The sequence below is a fragment of the Schistocerca cancellata genome, chromosome 1 (assembly GCF_023864275.1).
Source record: "Schistocerca cancellata isolate TAMUIC-IGC-003103 chromosome 1, iqSchCanc2.1, whole genome shotgun sequence".
Taxonomy (NCBI): domain Eukaryota; kingdom Metazoa; phylum Arthropoda; class Insecta; order Orthoptera; family Acrididae; genus Schistocerca; species Schistocerca cancellata.
In genome coordinates, this window is record NC_064626.1 from 320,834,676 (window position 1) to 320,860,830 (window position 26,155).

The 26,155-nt window shown below is 44.9% G+C and overlaps 1 protein-coding gene across 2 annotated transcripts in view; it reads left to right on the forward strand.

The window, feature by feature from the left end:
* LOC126173067 (protein furry) overlaps window positions 1-26,155 on the forward strand; it is a 1,238,628-nt gene that overhangs the window by 499,305 nt on the left and 713,168 nt on the right. For both annotated transcript variants that reach the window (XM_049920928.1, XM_049920929.1), the window contains one exon: window positions 18,861-19,027. In XM_049920928.1, coding sequence (XP_049776885.1) covers window positions 18,861-19,027 — 167 coding nt within the window. The remainder of the gene's footprint in view (window positions 1-18,860; window positions 19,028-26,155) is intronic.

The following is a 26,155-nucleotide window of genomic DNA, read 5'->3' on the forward strand; positions in this document are numbered from 1 at the left end:
AGGAAAGTTCACCGTATATCCTCGTTGACCTTCAAAATAAGAATTCGTTCGTGTGATCTGTAAGTTAAACATACCTGCAACAGAATTTCATAATGAAGGGCTCGTCTGTTTCGCTGGAGCAAGTATCATTTTATCGGAGATTGCAGATATTTTTTTCATATGACATGCACCTGAGGACGGCTGTTGTAGGCGTTCGATTTTGCCCATTGTTACCAAAGACAAAAGAAAAATTTTTACATGTCTTATTTTCCAACTTGAGTTTTTCTCTCGTCAATAACATCGTCTTCCTTAATTTTGTTTACTTTTTGTTGATGATATGTATTCTGCGCAAGTACTCTCCTTATCTCTGAGAGAAAAATCACAAAAACCTCAGCCTGGCTAAATGGTTTTCTCACTATGAGGTACGAGCCCATTACTCGCTATTTAGCTTGAGAACGTTTAGCAGAGGTGTTTAATGCATAGGTCTTGGTAGGCCAAAAAAGTAGGCACCTCGATACCCCATCATCAATGTCACAGCTGAAAGTTCTCCATTTTGGGTGCAACAGCCGTACAGTGGATAATGAAACAAAATGTTAAACAGTTAAAACCCCCTCGGCAGTTGTACAATCAGTCTCCATTTCACGTCACGACCAGTCGCGAACTCATATCTTTATTGTTTCAGGAGTACGAGTAGTTAACACGTTGTATTCATATGTACTAATTCGCATTTTACATGTGAGTCCTTTTTAACTGTTCCATGTTCTGTTTTAAACTTGTCTGCTCCAGTTTTACAGCGCCTTCGCTTGGCGTCGGCACTATTATGGGTTCCGCGTTGTATGGGTTAAGCACGAGCCTCATATTTAGAAATGTTGGATGTGGTGGTGGCCATTGACGGCTTTAGAAGCAGCCCGATACCGAGCATTTGCGCTGAGGCTATTGAGCCCCCCCGCTTCACATATGGCGACAACTCCTCATTATGGGACAAGCCTATAAAACACTGTCCACGTCATACACGCCTGCATACCATACCATGCCATAGCATTGCTCCGCCGCCAGTGGAAAAACTTTTCCATAATCAACTACGAGCGAGAAGTCCTATGGGATTCGCGCGAAGGGTTTCTTTTTAGAGATGGGTGTGGCTAGTTTTAGAGTATTACGCCAAAGTGGGAGCACCTTGGCCCCCACAGAGGCCCAGAATTATTTTAAGCTTGACGCATTATAAGAAATATGTACTCCAGATTTTAAATTTCAGTCCCTGTTTTCTTTTAACATTTCACAAAGACATCAAAGTTTCAGAGTTGTGTACCCTAATGGTTTCAAACAAGGCGGTTCCTTTGATTGTACAGAAGCATTCCCCAGCCGTGTCTTAGGGATTCGCCTTCCTCTTGGATATACTGTATTTAGTTCAGTGCTCCATGCGACCCTGAAGGCAATGGAGCAAATATGTCTCTCTCGCCTGTTTCGATTCTCTTAGCACCACACAATATCGTTGCAGACTTGTACCGGTACACAGCTCACATATTTTGCGAAGAAAAGGTGCCTGCCGACTCGAAGGATGTCTCCCAGCCATCCATGCCGTACGACTTTAACCCAGCAGAGAAAATTGTCCAGTTAATAGATGATCAAATGTACTTCCTTCAACAGCATTGGAAGCAATTACCATTCTTCTAGTTACTGGGGTATTTTTGGAAATGAACAAGAAGACCAAGCCGCCCTGGAGTCCGGCAGGGAACCGACGTTACACAATGTGCTATTCCCCTGCAAGCTGCCAATGTACTATTGCGTCAAATATCCATGCAATTGTCGGAGTACGGGTGGCTGGCAATGAGGAACAATAGGCTGCCAACTAAAGCCATCTCTCCGGCCGTTGCGTTCCTCTTGCCGATCACACGGGTTCGGTGAAGTGACCCTGACCCAACCCCAAACTGGGCACCGTCCTGTAACACGGAACTTCCTACACCCGCATAGCTACCGTAAATAATGTCCAAGTGAAAGTTGTTTAACTTTGTCCCCCCACAAGCTTGGAAGTCATTGCAAGTTGTGGTTCTGTATCTGTGGATGACTGCAATGAGTGCATGGAAAGGATAATATTGTGTTTGTTTTATAGATGATGACAGAACGGAATGGAGAGGGAAAGCGAAACTATTTGGAGGCGCACAGCTTACTCCTTATCACAGCACCAAAACACTGCCTAGCCTTAACTCTCCCATCCAACGGACAGGATCACCACTAGGAATGTCATGTATCATTACTCCGTGATACACTGAGAAGAGTCGTGACATAGGCAGCCAATATAATTATGAGGAGCTCTATGACACCGCCTGTCCTCGTTTTGCCAGCCAAAAACTGGGGATGAAACTTTCTTGCATTACCAGTTTCTGACTGACTGTTTCCAGACCGAATACCTGTGTATTTATATTCCATAGGAGCCTCGACTACGAAGACGATAAAGAAGTAAGTAAAACTTAAGAAGTTGGTCAAGCTACAAAACAACTAAAATGTTGTAATGCTAAGTGGCCTATATAAGCGTACACCCACCAATATGTTGTGCAGAAGAAACATTTTCGATCAATGAAGAAAAGGCCGATACGTTGTGCGAGGGTCGTCGAACAAGTAAAGGAGCACAGATTTTTTCTCGGCCAATTACGATTGAACAAATGCGGCATTAGTTGTGGGACATAGTGGAATATTGCCCTTTCATCTCCTATAGATTCATGAAGTTCCGACAGGTGGCGGTGCTATACGCAACCTTTAAAATAACGTCTATAGCGGAGGTATGTTCCAAGTACAGGGCAGTCATTGAATTTCCTTTGGCGGAAAACCAGAGTATCGCAGATATTCGTATGCACTGCCTACGGAGACCCAGCAATGAACAAAAGCACAGTGAGTCATTGGGCGTGGTATTTGGCTTCATCGCGACAAAGTCGCGCCAACCTGTCCGACATCTCCCACGTGCCTTCTGGCCGCACACAGGTGTGACTCCTGCACACCACACCTCGTCCGAAGAAAATGTTCTCCGCTCGACCGTCAGCTAGTAAAATCATGGCGACCATCTTCTGGGACTTTGATGGGATTATTCTGTTTGATATACTACGTCATGGTGGAACGATCAACTCGGAGTGTATAGTGCTACCCTCAGGAAATGGAAGAAATGACTACAGCTTGTTCGTCACCACAAAAATGCAACCGAACTTCCCTTTCTCCATGACAACACATGGCCTCACACGAGTGTACACAGTCCAGAGGAGCTCACAAAATTTCATTGGACCATTCGTCCTCATCTAGCATACATGCCGGATATCGCACCTTCCGACCTCCATCCTTATGGCGAAATGAAGGAAGCACTCGGCGGGAAGCAGTATGTCGATGATGGGGAGGTTATTAATGCAACATGACATTGGCCCCGACGTCCACCAGTAGAATGGTACCATGTGGGCATTCAGGCCTCACAGTAAGTTGCCGTAAGGCCGTCGCATTGGAGGGAGATTATGTTGAAACATAGGGTTTTGTACCCGAAAGAGTGGAGAATAATAGGGGGTATTGGAATTCTGAATAAAACCAACCTCGTTTCAGAAGAAATGTACTCCGTCACTTAATGAACGTGTAAAGATATTAAAGAGATATTTGAAAAAGGTGTATTAAAAATGCATTTAGATACGTTAACACAAAGTAAATTGTTTCGTAAATAATACAAGTTATTAAGATATACAGTATAAATGAATGTGTTAACTACAATAGCGCCTATAAAACTTAAAAAGACAGGTAGAATTAACTGGATGGATCCAGATTTTAAGAATGTGTGAAACAGTATACTAGAAGTAAGTGATAGGCTACGTTTAAGCGCTACAGCGTACTCAACGTGGACGAAAAGCAACAGGTAACACTGCTTCCCTGGTCTGCAGTCCAGTAGTCCGCGTCTCCCTTCGAACACTTCGGAGATTTCTTGATCGAGAACATCACCGTCATGATTCTTTCGAACTTTGTCGTCATGGACACAGATTATGTGGTGGGAAATTCCCCAAGGACATATCCACACTCTTTTACATTCCGTGCCACAACGTCCAAAGGCCTTGCTTGATTAGAATTCTCACAATGACGGATCCCCCCAGGGGGCTTGCCACTCTTTGCCGGGTTCGTGCTTGGCTACCACGGGGCCCCAGCCTTTGCAACATTTTTTCCCCTTCCGTGCTGCGTGTCTACCCTCTTGCTATTCTTTTTCCCCTCCCATGGGGAACATGTCTTTTCTTGGGGTATTATTGGGAATGTTCTGCATTCTGCTGCTGACTTACGAACAGTCTCATCTTTGTTTTTCGCTCCCTTTTCCTTTCTTTGTTTCCCTTGTCCTCTTGTTCCTCCGCTTCGGCATTTGAGGATCCTCTTTTTTCTTCTTCCTTGCTGTGTGCTCCTGAAGGCTGGTCCACACGTCTGACGCATAACAGGTGATTGGGTAATGCGTAATTCTCAGCTCCGGGTCGACAGGTAGGGTTCGCACGTACCCCCTGGTACAGGCCAGGTCCAGAAGGGATGATTGCCTGACCCCAAATTGCCGATTGGTCCCTCTGTCAGATGTACGGGAGGTGTGACCTGAGCTGTGAAAGGTGGGTTCACCCCCTTGTGATGGGAGCCCCCAGTTGGAATTAGTGCGCCATCGAAGATGCTGGTAATCATGGGGGATTTTCTTACAGTGACTCAATCATCTTCCCAGTCGACATCTACGAAACGTATGTAATGAGGTTAATGATTCAAAGACAGTTCCCACTGCGCCACGGTTCCTTGTAGTCTCACATACTGAAGACGGTCAGTCCTTCGCCATGGTCAATCCATTCATGCAATTGCGGGCCCTGTGAAATCCCGCTCTTTTTTGCTTTTGGAGATTGCTTCTGATTCTCAAGCACAACAACTGCTTAATGCCTCACTTCTCCAATCCTACCTTGTCCGTGTCGAGGCCCACAGACCTTTGAATTCTTCCCGTGGTGTAATTTACACCAGGCTGCTCGACGGTCTAACCAAGGCTAAAATCCAATTTTACCTCTGATCAGGGTGTCATTGCCATTCATCATGTAATGAAAAAGGTAAATTCCTCCTTAGTGCCCACCCACACTCTCTTCCTCACCTTTGATAGAGTGGTGCTGCCATCCAAGAACAAACCAGGCTATGTATTTATCACATTCTGGCCGTACATTCCGTACCCAATGTGCTGCTACCAGTGTCATCGTTTCAACCACACTAGAACGTGTTGTCGACACCCAGCCAAATGTGTAACCTGTGGTAGCGATGCATGAAGGCGATTGTCCGCCTCCTTCTCCCCACTGTCAACTGCAATGGCGGCCATGTCGCCTCTTTTCGGGATTGTTCCGTCTGTCTTGATGAGCGGCCTGTCCAAGAGAGCCATGTAAAGGATAGAGTGCCTTCCCCAGTGGCTCGCAAATTACTGGCTAGTCGCAAACCCTGTGTTCTCCCGTCTGGCACCTATAGTTCTGTTCTTGTTACCCCTCGCTCATGATGGATATGGCCATGCAGACATGCGACCTCATATTCTGCTCTGAGGTTGTGAAATCGTCCACTGTCAAGGTAGCAACGCTATCCCCCGCTCCAGCTGCGCAACAAACCATCAAACTCTCGCCTCAAGGGGCGAAGCTACCAGCTACACAACTGTTTGGCCGGAAAGGACAGGAGTACTCCTGTGTAGACTTCCTCCGTCCCTCCATCCAAACACCACCCAAGTCTTCCTTTAATCGGAAGAAGTCCACTAAAAGCAAACAGTCTTCTCCTTTGCCGTCTCGAAGATACACTTCGACGATGTCGCCCCGTTGTATCTTAGCCCGGCTGGCCTCCGTATCGCTGGTGCGCACCGCCAACCATTTTTCAGTGTTTGACTCCATGGACCGTCTGCACAAGCAAGTCGATGCTTCTGTGGACCCCATGGAGCAGGATCCTCCTGCTGCTGTGCCCTGTAGTAACGACTCTGCACTGGCTGTCTCTTGGCAGCTGGCGAGTTGACACCCATACATCTCTTCCTCATCGTAATTCTTCTCCAATGGAAAGTTCGCGGCCTTCGGTCCAACAAAGAGGATTTATGGCGGCTTTTAGCATCACAGCATCCCCTTGCATTCTGCCTTCAGGAAACGAAATTGCGCCCTCAAGACCGCTTTGAGCGTCATACTGCTCATAAGGGACGATATTCATAGTCAACCCATCTCCCTGACTACCCATCTCCAAGCTGTTGCAGTCTGCCTTTTCCTTCCCCACCTGACTTTTTCCCTCTGTTCCCTCTGTACTATTTATGTCCCTCCGTCATTCGATGTCACCAGGGCAAACTTCCTTCAGCTACCTTGAGCAGCTACCTCCCCCATTTTTGCTACTCGGTGACTTTACTGCACATCATCCCCTTTGGGGTTCTCCCAGGACCAGTCAGAGAGGTGCCCTCTTGGCCGACCTTCTTAACCAACTTAACCTCTTCTACCTTAGCCCGTTCTCTGTGACACCTACTCGAGCGACCATTTCCTGTGTGCTATCCATTTGTTGACTCCTACCCCATCCGTGTGCACACCCAAATGGCAGCTTACTAAGGCCGACTGGCAGCTTTACTCCTCCCTGGCGACCTTCGAAGAACAATATTTCCCCAGTTGTGATGACAAGGTGGAATATCACACAAACGTAATCCTTACTGCTGTAGAACGTTCCATTCCTCGCACTGCCTCTTTACGACGTCGTGTTCCAGTCCCTTAGTGGACTGAGGCATGCCACGACGCAATTCCGGCACAGACGTGCTCTCCGCGCGTTCTTAACCGTCATCCTACGATGCCAGATTGCGTTAATTATAAACAGATACGTGCAAAGTGCCGTCGCGCTCTTCGGGATAGCAAAAGAGCTAGCTGGATTTCATTCACTAGTTTTTTTTTTAACAGTTCCATCTCCTCCTTTGTTGTGTGGGCCAACGTCAGACAGCTCTCTGGGACCAAGATCCATTCCCCAGTTTCAGACGATGTTATTGTGGACCCTATTGCTGTCACCTTGGGCCACCATTTTGCGGAAATTTCGGGCTCTTCCCACTATCACCCTGCCTTCTCCATCGGAAACGAGGAGAGGCGGCTCGGGCGATACCCTTCTCCGAATCGTGAGTGCTACAGTGCCGCCTTTACTATGAGGGAGCTGGATCATGCTCTCAGTTCGTCCCGATCCTCCGCCTCAGGGCCAGACGCCATCCACATTCAGATGTTGCAGTACCTTTCTCTTGCGGCCAAGCACGTTCTGCTTAAAACGTACAACCGCATCTGGGCAGAGGGCACATTTCCCGGACGCTTGCGTGAAGCCACCGTCATACCCATACCTAAGCCCAGTAAGGACAAAGAACTTCCTTCTAGCTACTGCCCCATCTCTCTTACCAGCTGTGTTTGCAAGGTGATGGAACGTATGATTCATGCCTGATGGGTATGATGGCTCGAGTCTCGCAATTTACTGATGAATGCACAGTGTGGATTTCGAGCGCAGCGTTCTGCAGTTGACCATCTCGTTACTTTGTCTACCCATGTCATGAATGGTTTTCCGCGGAAATCCCAAACTGTGGGCGTATTTTTCGATCTGGAAAAGGCCTACAACACCTGCTGGAGAATTGGTATCCTCTGTACCCTTTACGCGTGGGGCTTTCCATGGTTGTCTGCCCTGTTTCCTTCAGGCATTTTTAAAAGATCGAGTTTTCAAGGTGCTTGTGGTTTCTGCTTTGTTGGACAACTTTATACAGGAAAACAGTGTGCCTCAGGGTTTTGTCCTGAGTGTCGTCCTCTTTGTTATCGCCATTACCCCATCATGGCCTGTCTCCCGCCGGGCATCTGCGGCTCCCTTTTTGTTGACGATTTTGCCATCTATTGCAGTTCTCTACGGACCTGTCTCACTGAGCGGCATCTTCAAGGATGCCTTGATCGCCTTTACTCCTGGAGCATCGACTGTGGCTTTCGCTTTTCCACCGACAAAACCGTATGTATGAATTTCTGGCGACGCAAGTGGTTTCTCCCACATCTTTACATCTTGGGCCTGTTTACCCTTTCGTTCGTTGAAACTACGAAATTCCTGGGGTTCATGCTCGATTGGAAACTCTCTTGGTCCTCCCATATGACTTACCTGGTAGCCCACTGTACATGGTTCCTCAATGTCTTACGTGTCCTCAACGGTACTTCCTGGAGTGCTGATCGATCCACTCTCCTCCGTTTGTACCGATCCCTGGTCCGTTCGAAAACCGACTATGGGTGCTTTGTTTATGTGTCTGCACGTTCATCCCTCTTACGCCATCTCAACACTATCTACCATCGTGGCATCTGTGTGGCCACGGGCGCCTTTTACATTAGCCCGGTTGAGAGTCTGTGTGCTGAAGCTGCTGAACTGCCACTGTCCTACCGCCGTGACTTTCTTCTCTGCAGGTATTCATGCCGTTTGTCTGCCATGCGTGGCCACCCATCCTATGCCTCCTTCTTTGATGATTCCTTTGATCACGAGTACGGGGCTCATCCCTCTTCTCTGTTACCTCCTGGAGTCCGCTTTCGGTATTTGTTACGGCGGCTTAACTTCACACTAGCTGCACCTTTCCCGATAGGTGTGAACCCTTCACCACCTTGGCTTCGTGAAGCGGCCCATGTTAACCTTGGCCTTCATTCGTTTCCTAAGGACACTACTCCAGCCTCGGTCTACCGCATTGTTTCACGACCTTCGTAGCTTTGTATACACTAATGGCTCTCGAACTGACCGTGGGGTGGGGTGTGCCTTCGTCATTGGCACCCGTGTCTTTCGATATTGGCTTCCGGCACACTGCTCAATATTTATAGCCGAGCTCTTCGCCCTTTATCAGTCCACGGCGTACATCCGACTACACAGCTTCTTCGATTGTGTCCTCTGCTCAGACTCACTCAGAGCCCTTCAAAGTCTCTGTGCGCTGTACACCGCCCATCCGTTAGTGCAACGGGTCCACGAAAACTGTCACTTGCTCACTCTTGGCGGAGCCACTGTGATGTTTCTGTGAGTTCCTGGTCATGTCGGTCTGCCAGGAAACGAGTCTGCTGACGCTGCTGCCAAGGCTGCAGTCCTCGTACCTCAACCCGTAAGTTCCTATATTGCCTGCAGTGATCTCTGTGTTGCCGTCAGTCAGGAGATGGTGTCCCTTTGGCATCGCCAATGGTCCTCGCTTCACGGGAAGAAGCTCTGGTTTATTAAGCCTCTCCCTGTGGTTTGGACGACCTCCTCTCGGCCCTCCCGTTGGGAGGAGGTTATTTTATGTAGTCTGCGTATTGGGCACTGCCTTTTTAGCCTTGTCATTTGCTAAGTGGCGCTACCACACCCCTTTGTACACATTGCGCTCAAGTTTTAACTGTCCGCCACTTCCTGATGGAATGCCCAATTTTTAACCGTCTACGTTCCCGCAAGGGTTTGTCGTCTGAGTTATCGGCTGTTTTAGTAAATGACACTCGGGCTGTCGACTGCATTTTACACCTTATCCGCTAAAGCAATATGGCAAAGACCAGTTAATTTTTAGTTTTGGACCTCCGTTTCTGTATTGTGTCTTTTTATAGCTCTTTTTCCATATGCGCCGGCCGGAGTGGCCGAGCGGTTCTAGGCGTTACAGTCTGGAACCGCGCGACCTCTACGTCGCAGGTTCGAATCCTGCCTCGGGCATGGATGTGTGTGATGTCCTTAGGTTAGTGAGGTTTAAGTAGTTCTAAGTTCTAGGGGACTGATGACCTCAGAAGTTAAGTCCCATAGTGCTCAGAGCCATTTGAACCATTTTTCTATGTGCCTGTTTTTAGCTGTCTTCGTTCATGTCCATTGGGACCTCTCTGTCTTCGTGTTCTGTAGTTTTGATTTGGGCACGTATGACTCCAGTTGTTTTTTACTCCCTAAAACACAACAGAACCAAGCAAAATGTCGGATCGTAGACAATTCTTAAATCCTAAACACCTATGCATTTTCATATACCTACTGAGGTTCAAAGTTTCATTCAGTCCTGTATATACTCCTCTGTATAGCAGTTTTCACGAAGGTTAGTGTATTACAGTATGCTTTTCAATTTTATGACCTCGGCGTTTCCTTTGGTAGAGATGGTGCTTCTTGGATTTACTGAAAGGCAAATGGGAATATGTGAGAGGCATGCGAATGGCACTGCACAGGTGCGACCGCCATCCTCATTCATTGACGAGCCAAAAATATGACCATTTGCAACTCTGAAACACAATACAGCAGCAATTCTGCGTGGCATGGATTCGACAAGTCCTGGGTAGATTTCCGAAGGTATGTGGCATCAGATGTCTACGCACAGGTCACGCTATGTCCGTAAATTATGGACCGGTTGCTTGTGGGCGAGGTGCTGGTGCCCGGTGGCGCCCCAGATGTATTCAATCGCTTACAGATCAGGCAAATTTGGTGGCCAAAACATCAAAGGGAGTTCTGAAATGATGCTTCTCAAACCACTATAGCGTTATTCACGCTTTTTAACACGCGCAGTTGTCGTGCTGGAAGATGCATTCCCGTCGGGAATATGAGGTTCATTCAAATGAAACCTGGTCAGAGCGTCTACTTTGCCTTACACGTAAGGTGGCACCACGTAAGTGCGGGTATTGTGGCGCCGTCTACTGGTAGAGAGACTAACGCATGCGCACCTTTTGATGTAGCATAGCTACAGTGTGGATTCACGCCGAAGAGAAGGTGGTCACACAGTTATCGTCCACTACCGAACATGCAGGCGAGTAAGCAGGAACAACGAGGAGTGATTCGATTTTTGGCGGCGGAGGGAGCTGGAGGCTGTGAAATGTATCGACAATTGACGGCTGTGTACGGTGGGTGCAGTCTGAGTCGTTCAAGTGTTGTGGAATGGCGCAAACGATTCCTTGAGGGGCGCGAGTCACTGGAAGACGATGTTCGTCCAGGACAGGATCATTGTGTCATCACACTGAAAATGGTTGCTGAAGTGAATGCTTTAGTCTTGGACAACCGCAGAATCACCGTGGACCTCTAAAACGAGCTATTCGCGGACATCGATTGGCAACGGATGAGGAAGTGTGTGACTGTGTCCAGACCTGAATCCGACAGCAGCCTACTAGCTTATTCAAGGATGGAATCGATCGGCTAGAGTCGCAATGAGATAAATGTGCCAACAGTTTCGGCGTCAATTTTTCAGTATGTGTACTGTGAGTTAATAAAATCGTTACCGTTACTTTACACTAGTGACCGGGTCTCATTTGAATGTCCCTTATACATAAAGAACGGTTCACAATAATGTTAATGTAGTTCACAGCTGTCACGGTGACTTGGATTACCTCTGCAGGTCCCATTGTAGTCCAGATAAGTGTCCTTCCTTAGCAAAACACTGCCTCCACCGGCCTGCGACCGTGTCGCAGTGCATGTTTCGAGCAGTCGTTCGCCTGGATGACAGTGTGTTTGGGCACGACCATCGACATGATGTAACAAAAAACGTGATTCATCCGACCAGGCGACATGTTTTCATTGTTCCACGGCGGCCCATCTCGACGATGTTGTGGCCAGTGCAGTCGTGATTGTAGATGTCGTCGGGTCAACATGGGAAGATGAAGGGCTCGTTTGCTGCGGACCCCCAATTTCAAAATGTGCGCTGAGCGGTGTGTTCCGAAACACTTTTGCCTGCACTAGCATTGTACTCTGTCATCACATCACCCCGAATTTTGCTTTACAGAGCAGACAAGCCTCCGACATCCACGTCTAGTTCTCTTGATTTCACTGTCCTTCAGCCACTTTCCGTAGATGCTTGCGACAGTAGCACCCGAACAACCAACAAGCATTGCCGCTCTGAGATGCTCGTGGTGCACAAGCGTTAAAAAAAGAGCTCGTGGTACCTTTGTTTGCGTACGCACGTGTATTACTCGACCACGCGAAGTATAGCGGCTATCATAATGGGAAGTAACATACTCATGCGACCAGGTGTCACGTTCCAGTTAAAGATAGTACACTTCGTCACTTTGCAGTGCTAGCACGGAAAGTGATTGCAGAAATTGCCTTCGAGATTCCCGCGGCAAGTTGTTCCTAACTTCATTAAACTTATTCACAATGAGAAGAAGAAAGGAATGACAGTGTTAAGGGAAAGGATGACGAAACGTGCAGGCAGGTGTGCAAATTTCGGCAGTAGGTTCAAACGGCTCTAAGCTCTATGGGACTTAACATCTGAGGTCATCAGTCCCCTAGACTTAGAACAACTTAAACCTAACTAACCTAAAGACATCACACACATCCATGCCCAAGGTAGGATTCGAACCTGCGACCGTAGCATCAGCGCGGTTCCGAGCTGAAGCGCCTAGAACCGCTCGGTCACAAAGGCCGGCTCGGCAGGAGGAGCACGATTCTGAGCAGAGTGTAATTTACGTATCTACCCCGAAAGAAGAAGCAAACTGAACACAGTGAAAATTCTGTTGACGATATAGATAAATATGTTGTTAGACAGCAAATTCATAAATATTTATGCACGATTCGAAGGAATACCAAACATTGAGGAAACGTCACATATTTTATCACACAGTAGCGAACTTAATGGCTAGTACGGAAACTCCAAGAAAAATTGTTCTGTTTAAGAAATTTGATATTAAAAGTTGGCAGCAAAGATGTGTCATCAGGTGCGAGTGATACAACGTAGAAAGGCTTACTACAATAACACCAATATTTACGAAAGAATGACCCATCAGAATTAAACAGTGAGTGATTTATTCAAATGAACGGTGAATTCATGCACAATAGACTGTGAATAAATGTTATCACGTTGTTAGTGCGCATGAGTTTCGCCAAACAAAAATGCCGATCGCAGTTTTATTGTTGTGCTTTGCAGGACTTCGTGGGGGGAGGGAGGGGAGGGGGGGATGAGAACGCTCTACTTTTAAGAATACCGCAGTGTACTATGTTACTGCCAGTCATCTCTGTTTCTAGGACGTAAACACGATGACGCAGCCAACGTGAGCAGTTTTCAGTTAGTTTTGCCGAGTAATGCCATGCAATCCGTGCCACTGGCGCTGTGAAGTTAGTACTGATGAAATCCGTGCCACTGGCGCTGTTAAGTTAGTACTGGGCCGCTTCGTTTGTAGTCCGTCGTTCACAGCGCGTACCACTGGAGTGGGGATTGCTTTGCCTTTATCGTTATCTTCACAGTCTCAAGGAGCAGGCAACGGCCTGTTTTAGCCCTATGTTATGGGGAGTGTAAACTTTCATACTGCTCTTTAGAGTTGACCTTCTCCCCTACAACGGCTCACTTACCTTAGAAAAGGGCACATTACGTCCGATGTGAGGCAATTCCGTGATTATGCGCGCAACATAAAGTCACCAGAGCACCGAAAGAACTTAGAACCACATCAGGGAGTAACTGTCACGTCTTAATGATTTCAGTGTGAGGCGAAATAAACTGATGGCTCTTCACGAACATAAATGAAATTCTTTGACGGAGATTTGAAAATAAACGAGAGATAAATATTTATGCCCTTGCAAAAAACGCTGATGTCCTCTTGTCATCAACAGGAGTTTAACTGGTTCCAGAGCATAATTTGCTGCTGGTACTGGCCGTCCGTTGTCAATTCTCAGAAAATGAACTAATGTCATCTTTATTGGAAAATCTAATAATTTAAAAAATCTAGATCGTGTGATAAAGAGTAAAAAGTAATTAATAAATCCGAAGACTAGAAGACTTTAACTCTGAAGTGAATCTGCAATCCTTCATAACTGTATACATGATTGGTTCTTTCTGTAAGAGTGCCCACAAAACGTCAGTTTCTCCGGTTTTCCTTCATTCTTTTGTCTCGAGCATCCTCAATTCCGCTACGCCGTTCAACAGTTTCTTTGCCAGTTTCTCTTCTGTTATCCATGCTGGTGCTGGTGTTGCATGCAATTATAAAATTAACAGAATTCTGAGAGCTGATGATGAATGATTGATTTGCATCGGAATAAGTGAGAGATATAGTGGAAACGAGAAACGCTGTGTTTGACTTAGGAAAGAACCTTGACGGCGGTGTTTGAGATAACGAAGAACGTTGACCTTTATTACGTACCCTGAACTCATGTAACAGGCGTATGACTGTAAGTAACTAAGCTAATGTTCTACTTTTCATGACACTAATTTTCAGTACAGGAGCGGTTCGTTTACCTCACTAGGTAAGCTTGACAATTTTAATGGCGTATGATGAGCAACTGTATGGTATCAGACGTATTTCCGCAACAAAGAACAAGAAGACATTATGCGCAGACGCTTGTTCAAATGGTCAGATGGCTCTAAGCACTATGGGACTTACATCCGAGGTCATCAGTCCCCAAGACTTAGAACTACATAAACCTAACTAAACTAAGGACATCACACACTGTCATGACCGAGGCAGGATTCGATCCTGCGCCCGTAACAGCAGCGCGATTTCGGTCTGTGAAGCGCCTAGAACCCCTCGGCCACAGCGACCGGCGCAGATGCTTGTCTTGGAGAAAGCTTACTCCATCAAATTATGTCGTGGGTAAAATCCGTTGTGCTTTGAACTTGACGTGACAGGGATGTACGACAACTGCGGTTCACGTGAGACTCAGATTATTTCTTTTTTTGTGTGTGTTTTGTTCCGTAACTTCTCGCGGGCGGTACGTTGATTTTCATATTTGGCAATGTCAGTGATAGAGGGTGGCCGGTGTTTCCTGAAGCCGCCACTTCCCCACCGTGGCGGAATTTGTGTATCCCATTTGTCTGCGCCTTGTGTTACCCCACGTGAAAGTGTGAGAACGTTTTATAAATCTTTGTGAATCGTGTAACTGAGGGAAGTGGCGCATTCACCTAGTCAGCTGTAGGGGAACCGTCTAAAAACCACATCCACGCCGGCCTACAAACCAGCCCTCCCGGCGCATTCGATCCGGGCCCGACACGCCTCCCCGAATACCCCGAAGAGGCGGGCTAACGCTTGCTTCTATTGGGACAGATTAAATTCCGATTATTCCCGCTGTACTTAAAACAAATTTATATTGCTGGTTAAAGCAACGTTGGTTGTACCTGTATTAAAAATTTTTACTACGGATCAAGGTTGTGAATACGAGGTCGTACTGAAAAGTAATTCCACCGAATTTCTTATTCTGTACTCTGTACTATTCGATCGATTTTCCCGCTTCGCTGACACAAGGTGTCACTGGTGGGTTCCGTATTGTAGCGTGTAAGGTGGCGGTGTGTAACGTAACTATGTCGCTGCGTGAGAGCCTCTCAGAAAACGCAAAGCACGAATTCGAAGAGTTCGTCCATTCATGGAGCTCCCTCTCCTTCAACATGACAACTCCAGATCTGTTACGAGCGCTGCGACCTCTGCACCAATCCGATGCCTTGGGTTCCCTGTCATCTATCGTCCTCCATATAATTCAGAATTGGTCCCATCCGATTTTCATCAGTTTCTAGAACTTAAAGCACACCTTCGAAAACTTCACTTCGATGGTGATGAACCGGTGCAAGTAGAGGTAAGGTTGCAGCCCAAGTGACACAAGCCGCCGCTTGGGATGCCAGGCTGAGAGGGGCGCCCAAGTACAAGATTTATATACAGTGCACATCGCGGTTAGTAGCGAAAACTGACACGTGTGAAAGTGTACAACGGAAAATGGTGGGAGAGGGGGAAGGGGAGAGAGCCAAATGATAAGTCGCTTATGTGGAAAAATGTTCTCAAACCGGTCCTGATTAGTGATGACATACACTACTAGCCATTAAAATTGCTACACCACGAAGATGACGTGCTACAGACGCGAAATTTAACGGACAGGAAGAACATACTGTGATATGCAAATGATTAGCTTTTCAGACCATTTACACAAGATTGGCACCGGTGGCGACACCTACAACGTGCTGACATGAGGAAAGTTTCCAATCGATTTCTCATTCACAAACAGCAGTTGACCGGCGTTGCCAGGTGAAACGTTGTTGTGATGCCTCATGTAAGGAGGAGAAATGCATACCAGCACGTTTCCGACGTTGATAAAGGTCGGATTGTAGCCTATCGCGATTGCGGTTTATCTTATCGCGACATTGCTGCTCGCGTTGGTCGAGATCCAATGGCTGTTAGCAGAATATGGAATCTGTGGGTTCAGGAGGGTAATACGGAACGCCGTGCTGGATCCCAACGGCCTCGTATCACTAGCAGTCGAGATGACAGGCATCTTATCCGCGTGGCTGTAACGGATCGTTAGGCACATCTCGATCCCTGAGTCAACAGATGGGGACATTTGCAAGACAAGAATCATCTGCACGAACAGTTAGACGACGTTCGCAGCAGCATGGACTATCAGCTCGGAGACCATAGCTGCGGTTACCCTTGACGCTGCATCACAGACAGGAGCGCCTGCGACGAACCTTGGTGAACGAATGGCAAAACGTCATTTTTCGGATGAATCCAGGTTCTGTTTACAGCATCGTGATGGTCGCATCCGTGATGGCGACATCGCGGTGAACGCACATTGGAAGCGTGTATTCGTCATCGCCATACTGGTATATTACGCGGCGTGATGGTATGGGGTGCCATTGGTTACACGTCTCGGTCACCTCTTGTTCGCATCGACGGCACTTTGAACAGCGGACGTTACATTGGAGATGTGTTACGACCCGTGGCTCTACCCTCCATTCGACCCCTGCGAAACCCTACATTTCAGCATAATGCACGACCGCATGTTGCAGGTCCTCTACGGGACTTTCTGGATACAGAAAATGTTCGACTGCTGCCGTGGCCATCACATTTTCCAGATGTGTCACCAATTGAAAACGTCTGGTCAATGGTGGCTGAGCAATTGGCTCGTAACAATAGGCCAGTCACTACTCTTGATGAACTGTGGTATCGTGTTGAAGCTGCATGGGCAGCTGTACCTGTACACGCCATCCAAGGTCTGATTGACTCAATGCCCAGGCGTATCAAGGCCTTTATTACGACCAGAGGTGGTTGTTCTGGGTACTGATTTCTCAGGATCTATGCACCCAAATTGCTTGAAAATGTAATCACATGTCAGTTTTAGTATAAATGTCCAACGAATACCCGTTTATCATCTGCATTTCTTCTTGGTGTATCAATTTTAATGGCCAGTAGTGTACGTTTGTTCAGTTAAAATTTAACAGGCTAATATACGGTAATTGAAATGAAAATTATGTGATCATATGACACTGATGGCTGAGAGTCCCCACCTGGGGAAGTTCGCCCGCCGGGTTGCAATGTTTTCAGTTGACGCCACATTGGGCGAATTGCGTGTCGATGGTCAAATAACGATGAGGGCAGCATAACACCCAGTCCCCTAGCAGAGTAAATCTCCGACGTGGCCGGAACTGGAACACAGGCCCGGTGCATGGCAGTCAGACGCGCTAACCACTCAGCTAATGGGGCGTATTATAGTAATTGAAATTATTAATTATGAAAACTTTGCTTTCAGTTTCAGCATTTGTGATTAATAACAAAAGCGTTTGGTTTGCCAGCTGTAGTAGTGTACGTTACAATCGTGTTATTTTAACAAAATTTATTTTGTACTAAGACTATATTCTTTACTGGTACGAATTACAAAACTTGTTCTGACGCGATTAAATCTTTCTGTCTCACATTGAACTGCACCAGATCTTTCAGCGCTAGGTGGCACTGCACCCTGAGCTGGGGTCCTTCACCTGAAGAAAAACAGTGAGGTGACCCATACTTGGAGGATATCTCCCCTAGAATTCTGTATAGTTTTGCTGTAGGCTTCTCCTTATATCTGATTGGCGAGCTGCGGTTCATCACCTCATCAGCGAAGTTATTTATTAGGAACGTCAGTTTAGTAACGCCCACGTCTCCTCTGCTTAATGACACAAATATTCACGCAGAATATTTCTTACTGAAAACATTTTTGCTCCATCTTCAGTAATGTTTAATTTTCTTGCATCTGCAGGAGCTAAGTGCTCTGACTCATCCAATTTGTCAAGTCCCTTTGACTATCTACATAAAGGATGATTATAATTAAAGTTCCAATTTCAAAATCTGAAAAAAATGAGCCGCTACTCAGAATGACCTCAAATTGGAAGCGAATATTATCGAAGAAGGGGGAAACGTTATGGAGGCAAAAAGAATCTAACGAAAATTTTCCCATCAGATGGCTCTGTAAGTGTCATACCTTAAATGGCTTCGGCTATACGGCTACCGTGTGAGTTGCACATTCAACCAACAACATTGTACAATGTTCATGACCGCACAAGTTCATTCAACAGTTATGACACTGTTTCTTAGGTAAGCCATACGCTATAGCAAAGTAGTGCCACATCGGATGGGAAAAATCAGTTTTTAATTGTCTTTGAGACCAAAAACCACATAAAAAAATAAAAAGGCTAAAAACCGCATGAAAATCAAGACATGTTCAGTATACTGGTCACCGTTTCGTGACGCAAGTTGAAATCGAGGACACCAAGTTCCACAGCAGATAAGACTGTCTCGCAGGTCTCGTTCAAAATCTGTTGCACAGTTCGTTCCTTCAGTTCAGCTACGTTTGTAATCGGAGGACTGAACACAGTCTCTTTCAGATCTTCCTTCGGAGCAGAGTTTCTTTTTTTTCCTTTTTACAGCGTTTTGAAACTGGAAGTTTAATTATCATCACACTACAATTTGGTATCGTAACGTACAGACTGAAACACGTCTGGTGTTGGAATGGACGTTGCGGTCGATCGTGGAATGTCATTGTAGCCCCTTTCTCGACCTCGCTGTGGCTGTAAGAGGCTTAGGGATTTCCTCTGACCTAAGCATTACGATCCTATGCAAATACTTGTAAGGATTCTGTGATAGATTTAACAGAAATTGGGCAGATTTGTTCTGATTGTGTTGCCGAGTTGAGTGTACATTTGTTAATATCGTTGTTTAATGTTTTGGTGACGGAGGAACATTTCTGTACAGGGAGTACCCATGCGACCACTACACGGCTGTGATCAACGTGACGTTGCTGAGCACGGGATGTCCGCGAACCCACGTGCACGAGACGGCGCTGCAGCTGCTGCAGATCTTGGACCGGCGCTTCTTTGGTACCGTCGGTCCACTGCCGCCCGCAGAAGGCGACCTGCAGGGTGAGTACCCCTCACCCACAAACCCCTCCTATTTGTGCGCCGGGAACGACGGCCAGAGCGTTACACAGCATCCTGGCCCAGGCAACAGAGGGTGGTAAGCTGGAAAAGGTCTATTCTTCTGTACAACAGACTATCCAAAGGTACCACTCATATGAGTAGCTTTTATGCTGGCCATCTAGCAAGCGGCAGATACCAGCTCATTGTTTGTGTGTTGACTCAGATTCGTATCTCACCTTTCCCCAGTTTGTGCCAGAAGGCTGCATATTCTAAATTAACTTTTGCGTCAGCCGCCGAGCTCTGGGATGGTTTTATTCTAATGCAGTATGTGATCAAAAGTATCCGGACATCTGGCTGAAAATGACTTACAAGTTCGTGGCGCCCTACATGCTGGAATTCAATGTGGTGTTGGCCCACCCTTAGTCTTGATGACAGCTTCCACTGTCACAGGCATACCTTTGATCAGGTGCTGGAAAGTTTCTTGTGGAATGGCAGACCATTCTTCACGGAGTGCTGCACTGAGGACAGGTATCGATGTCGGTTGTTGAGGCCTGGCACGATGTCGCCGTTCCAAAACATCCTAAGTGTTCTATAGGATTCAAGTGAGGGCTCTGTGCAGGTCAGACCATTACATGGATGTTATTGTAGTGTAACCACTCCGCCACAGGCCGTGTATTATAAACAGATGCTCGATCGTGTTGAAAGATGCAATCGCCATCCCCAAGTTGTTCCTCAACAGTGGGAAGCAAGAAGGTGCTTAAAACATCAATCTAGGCTTGTGCTGTGATAGTGCCACGCAAAACAACAAGGGGTGCAAGCCCCATCCATGAAAAACACGACCACACCATTACACCACCGCCTCCGAATTTTACTGTTGGTACTACACACGCTGGCAGATGACGTTCACCGGGCATTCGGTATATCCACACCCTGCCATCAGATCGCCACATTGTGTAACGTAATTCGTCACTCCACACAACGTTTTTCCACTGTTCAATCTTCCAATGTTTACGCTCCTTACACCAAGCGAGGCGTCGTTTGTCATTTACCGGCGTGTTGTGTGGCTTATAAGTAGTCGCTAGACCATGAAATCCAAGTTCTCTCAGCTCCCGCCTGTCATAGTACTTGCAGTGGATTCTAATGCAGTTTGGAATTCTTGTGTTATGGTCTGGGTCGATGTCTGCCTATTACACTTTACGACCCCATTCAACAGTCGGCGAACTCTGGTCACTCAACAGACGAGGTCGGCCTGTACGCGTTTGTGCTGTACGTGTCCCTTCAAGTTTCCACTTCACTATCTCATCAGAAACAGTGGTCCTGGGGATGTTAAGGAGTGTTGAAATCTGGTGAGCAGACGTACGCCACAAGTGACACCCAATTACCTGACCACGTTCGAAGTCCGTGAGTTCCGCTGAGCGCCCCGTTCTGCTCTATCACGATGTCTAATGACTACTGAAGTCGCTGATATCGAGTACCTGACAGTAGGTGGCAGCACAATGCACCTGATATGAAAAACGTATGTTTTTGGGAGTGTCCGGATACTTTTGGTCTCATTGTGTATGTACTCTGTTCCTCCACGTACCAGTGTCCATTAGTCCTCCTTTTCTACAGGTAAGGAATGTGTAATGAATGTGACCCGACAGGTCTTAGCTACAGACCTTCGTTTTGCTTGATTCCTGGTTCTCCACCTGTTGCTCACCGACAATCTGAAAATAACCATTTGTAAGTAAATCATTTCGAGGTCGTCACTACACATTGGAGCAACGACAGATCTAAATGTAAATTCATTGTATTCAACTTAGATTCCGAGAGTTATTGTTTGGCTGAACTTTCCACTCTCTAAACATCTTTTACTGATAGCGCAGTTAATAGGAGACCATCAATAATTAGATTATTCACCAACTTAAAACTAAAGCACATGGAGAAAATATATGTGCCGAGCTGTCGGAAACATTTCTCAGACATGCGCGACAATATCAGAAATCATTGCGTATAGAGTAGTCATATATGACAACACTGCGTGTGCGTGTAACAGAGTCCGATGTACCAGCAGAACTTACAAGATTTATGTAGGTTGCGGTAATACTTGCAATACTAACGATCAGAAAATTCATGGAAAGCGAATACTAAAATTTAAAATATTATGAGTTTGTTTTCAATAACTCGTACATTATTTGTTTGTGTAAAGTACACCACTGAATGAGGAAAAGTAATAGATGAAACGGCAAGGATAGATTGCATTTTTAAATGTGCCTTCAGTAACTGGAGGCAGAAGAAACAGGCGAGACAGAAGAACACAAGGCGAAAAAACAACGATTAGAGAATAGAGAAAATTTCTGAAACTACCTGAATTACTTTAAGCTGAAGGATGCTTAAACAAATAAGAGAAGATGAATATAAGTATGAATGTTTCAATATAGTTCTATCAGCTCCCGATAAACTGCTAAAAGAGATTGTCATCCTGCGATATAATAATTATGATTTATTGTATTGTCAGTATTTGCAGCCATTTTTCATATCTAGTTGATAACATAATTACATCTCACTGATTCATCCAGCTAGTGCGCGTTTATTTCGCTGTGAATTGGATTGTTTACATGGAATTTCAGGTTTTAACAGTATTAGGTAAATATGGATTTCACATAAAAAAACGGAGGTTACATATTATACAGTCTCCATTGGGCAATCATTCAGTGAACAGTGAATTTCCGTCAATATAAGGACCCAAATGTTTGTACTGCTATTGAAATCCATTATTTGTCACTGTTTCTGTTCCGACTATGGCGCTGAAATTTATATAAAACAAGGAGGGGCGCACCCATTTTAGTCTTACTTGCCCTACAACTAATCTTGTTTTCACACCGCGTCACACACAACACCTCACAACTCGTGTGAGCTGTTGTTTTACAAAAAATAAAAGTTCTGACTGTGATCGTGTTACTATGTTACTAATAGTTAATTTAGGCAATTGGATTCAAAGTTAATTGTTATATATATATATATATATATATATATATATATATATATATATATATATATATATATATATATATATATATAAAACTTAACGGATAGGGTGAGCAGCAATCGGCGACTGTTTGGCGATGACGCTGTAGTATACGAGATAGTAACTTCATTCAGTGACTGTATAAGGATACAGGATGACTTAAATAGAATTTCTGTTTGGTGTGATGTATTGGCTGCATACTCTAAATGTAGAAGAATGGAAGTTAATGCGAATGAGTAGGAAAATGAATCCTATAAATTTAGAATACAATTTTAGTGGTGTGCTACTTGATACAGTCACGTCGAGGAAATATCTAGGCGTAAATTTGCAAAGCGATGTGAAACAGAAGGAGCACATAAGGAAGGAAGGGGGGAAGGCGAATGGTTGACTTCGGTTTACTGAGAGAATTTTAGAAAAGCATATCTCATCTTCAAAAGAGACCACGTATAGAACACCAAATGTCATCCAGTATTGATTACTGCTCGAGTGTTTGGGATCCGTACCAGGTCCGATTGAAAGAAGACATTGAAGCAATTCAGAGCGGGGCTGCTAAATTTGTTACCGGGAAGGTCGATCAACATCCGAATGTTCCAGAGATGCTTCGTGAACTCAAATTGGAAACTCTGAAGGGAAGACGACGTTCGTTTCGCGAAACATTATTTAGAAAGTTGAGAGAACTGGGGTTTTCGACGGATTGTAGAACGATTGTACTGCCGCAAGCATACATTTCGCTTAAGGACCACGAAGACAAGAAAATTTAGGGCTTTAGCGGAGGCATATAGATAGTCGTTTTCCCATCGCTCCATTTGCGACTGGAATAGGAATGGAAATGACTAGTAGTGGCCGGCCGGTGTGGCCTCGCGGTTCTAGACGCTTCCGTCTGGAACCGCGTGACCGCTACGGTCGCAGGTTCGAATCCTGCCTCGGGCATGGATGTGTGTGATGTCCTTAGGTTAGTTAGGTTTAAGTAGTTCTAAGTTCTAGGGGACTGATGACCACAGATGTTAAGTCCCATAGTACTCTGAACCATTTGACTACACCATATAGTGACTTGCGGAGTATTCATGTAGCTGCAAATTCTTCTCCAAAATATATCATCATCAGTGTACAAAACAATAAAAATTGTAAATCGCTTCTGTATGGTCACACAAATTTGTGAATACGTACGTATCGTAGCAAGGTAAACTTACAGTGCCCAGTGCCATTTGGACATACCTTTTAGTGAGTGAAGAAATTGCAATAGTTGAAACCAAAATGTCAGTTACTAATTAACTGTCTGCATTAACTGTTTCATGAGGAAGCTGTTGAACCAACTAATTTACCAGAACACTCGCTCGCATTAACGGCTACGAAAATATTCTGTATGGTAAGTTGATCTACAGCTCTAATTTCTTTCCATGGATGTTTCAGAAATACAAGCAGGCGTAAGTAAACAAACGCTTGTTATATTTTTGATCAGTGAAATGCAAAATAAAAATTATTTATTGTTTTTCTTGAATGTTTGTTGAATGCTTCTGTCAGAATGAATTTTCTTTTAGATTCCTGGTTGGCTTTTCTTGAATACATTACGCATCAGGCAAGTTTATGACCCTTCTTAACTGAATTGAATGGTTAAAAAAAATTTTCTACTCAAGACAACACAAATTTCTTGCAGTTTTTGTTAATAAAATAAATTTTTCTATTTAAAATTATCACGCTAATGTTGCTTCCAGAATTTGGCCCAGAAACTTGTTACAGGCACCATGACTGCAGCTACATTTCCATGTATACTGTCCAAACCACTGTGGAGTGTATGCGAAAGGGTACATCCCATTGCACCAATAATTAGGGTGTTTTTCGCCGATAAATGCCTCGGTTCGTGCTGTAATTAATCTAATCGTATCCTCTTGATCCCTACGGGAGCGATACGTAGGGGTTGTAGTGAATTCTCTGAACCATCATTTAAAGCCAGTTCTTGAAACTTTGGAAGTGGGCTTTCTCGGAATAAAATACGTCTATTTTCAAGAGCCTGCCTGTTCAGTTTCTGCAGCACCTCTATGACACTCGCCCACGGATCAGACAACCCTGTGACCATTAGTGCTGCCCTTCTCTGTATACGTTCAGTATTCCCCGTTAGTCCCATCTGATAAAGGGCCCACAAACTTGAGCATTGTTCTAAAACTGGTCGCACAAGTGATTTATAAGCAATCTTCTTTGCAGACAGATTGAGCATACCCAGTATTGTACCAATAAACCGGAGTCTACCACCTGCTTTACCTACGACTGAGACTATGTGACCATGCCATTTCGTATTACAACCAAGTATGCGTTGACCGATTCCAACAGTGACTATTGATGTTATAGTCATAGGATACTAAGTTTTTTTTCGATTTGTGAAGTATACAGTTTTACATTTGTCAACATTTAAAGCAAGTTGCCAGTCTTTGTACTATTTTGAAACCTTATCATGATCTGACTGAGAATTTATGCAGTTTCTTTCAGGCAGTGCATCATCTGCAAAATGTCTGAGGTAACTGTTAACATTGTCCGCGAGGTCATTAATATACTGCATGACTAGCAAGGGTCGCAACACACTTCCCTGGAGCGTAACAGATATTACTTTCACATGTGTCGATGACTCTCCAACTAAGATAACGTGCTGCGTCCTACCCACCAAAAAAATCGTCATTCCAGTCGCAAATTTCTCTACATGCCTCATGCAATCGTACATTTGGTAATAAGCGTAGATGTGGTCCTGAGTCAAATGCTTTTTCGGAAATCAAGAAATATTGCATCTAATCATCTTTTGAATGTTGCAGCTTTTCTTATTTCCGTGCTTGCTATAAAATTGGAGAGGAATTCCACCTTATGCAAGACACCTTCGTAGTTTTGTTTTCACACATATATGTGCTATCTTCAATGGGTTTGTTTATTTTCCTTCTGCAGAATTGTTAGATGTTAACATTTAAACAAACTTTCAGTACAATTCTTTTTAAATTTGTAAAATGAGCGATTATTGTCAAATGTTTTTACATTAGTTTGCATACAGTACAGATTCGACATATGTATTACTAAGTTGACACATTCTATATTGTTTATTTAAGATATGTCTAAAGTTTCTCGTTTTATAGTACATTTGGAAATAAAATGGATGTATACATTTATTTATATACCTCATATGGAGCTATTGGATATTTAGCTAGCAGCTTTACGTCTACTACGCAATCTACAACTTGTCATGTACTGTAAAAGTAGAAACTTGCAACGTATCATAAATAAGCAACATAGAATGCCTCAGCTTAGTGATACATATGTCGACTCTGTATTGTATACAAACCAAAGTAAAAGCATTTGACAAATGTCAGTAATTTGTACAAAAAGTTTCTTTAAAGGTTAACATGTAACGATTTTTCAGAAGGAAAATAAACAAACCCACCAAAGATAGCGTAAATAGTTCTGAAACATATCTGGGTGAAAACCAAAGTACCAAGGTGGCTTGCGTAAGGTGGAATTCCTCTCCAACATTGCGTCTGCCTGACTGTTTTGATCCAAAGCTTTCAGTATGTCATGTGATAAAATTGCGAGCTGCGTTTCACATGATAGCTGTTTCAGAATCCATGCTGGTTGGCATAGAGGAGATTATTTTCTTCGAAATATCTCAATATGTTAGAGTTCTAAGATTCTACAACAAATTTATGTCTCGGGTAATGGACGGTAGTTTTCTGGATTCCTTCTGTTACTCTCTTAAATGTATGTGATCTGTGCTGTCGTGTAACTACTGGGCAGGATTTTTGTTCGATGGCTCTCCAATAGATTATAGTTGAAAGACTGTGGATCGAGAACAGTCTGTTTGCACAAGTAAATCAAACTGTACTGGTAACAAAACACACAATAAATACTGACCCTTGTGATTCACAGTGATAAAGAAATCATTATATTACCCGGAGGCGACGATGCGAAGCTCTTGGTCGGTGTCGTAGAATATTTTGTTGTTTCAGCCTTAGCGCTTATGAGCCTCACGGTTGCTCTTCTTCCAATTAACAATTGCCATGGAGCAATGTTTTCACATTACCTTTACTAGCGGAGTCAGCGACCACCCGAGACAAATATTTCCATGGAGTAGTATGGATTTTTGCCTCGCATAA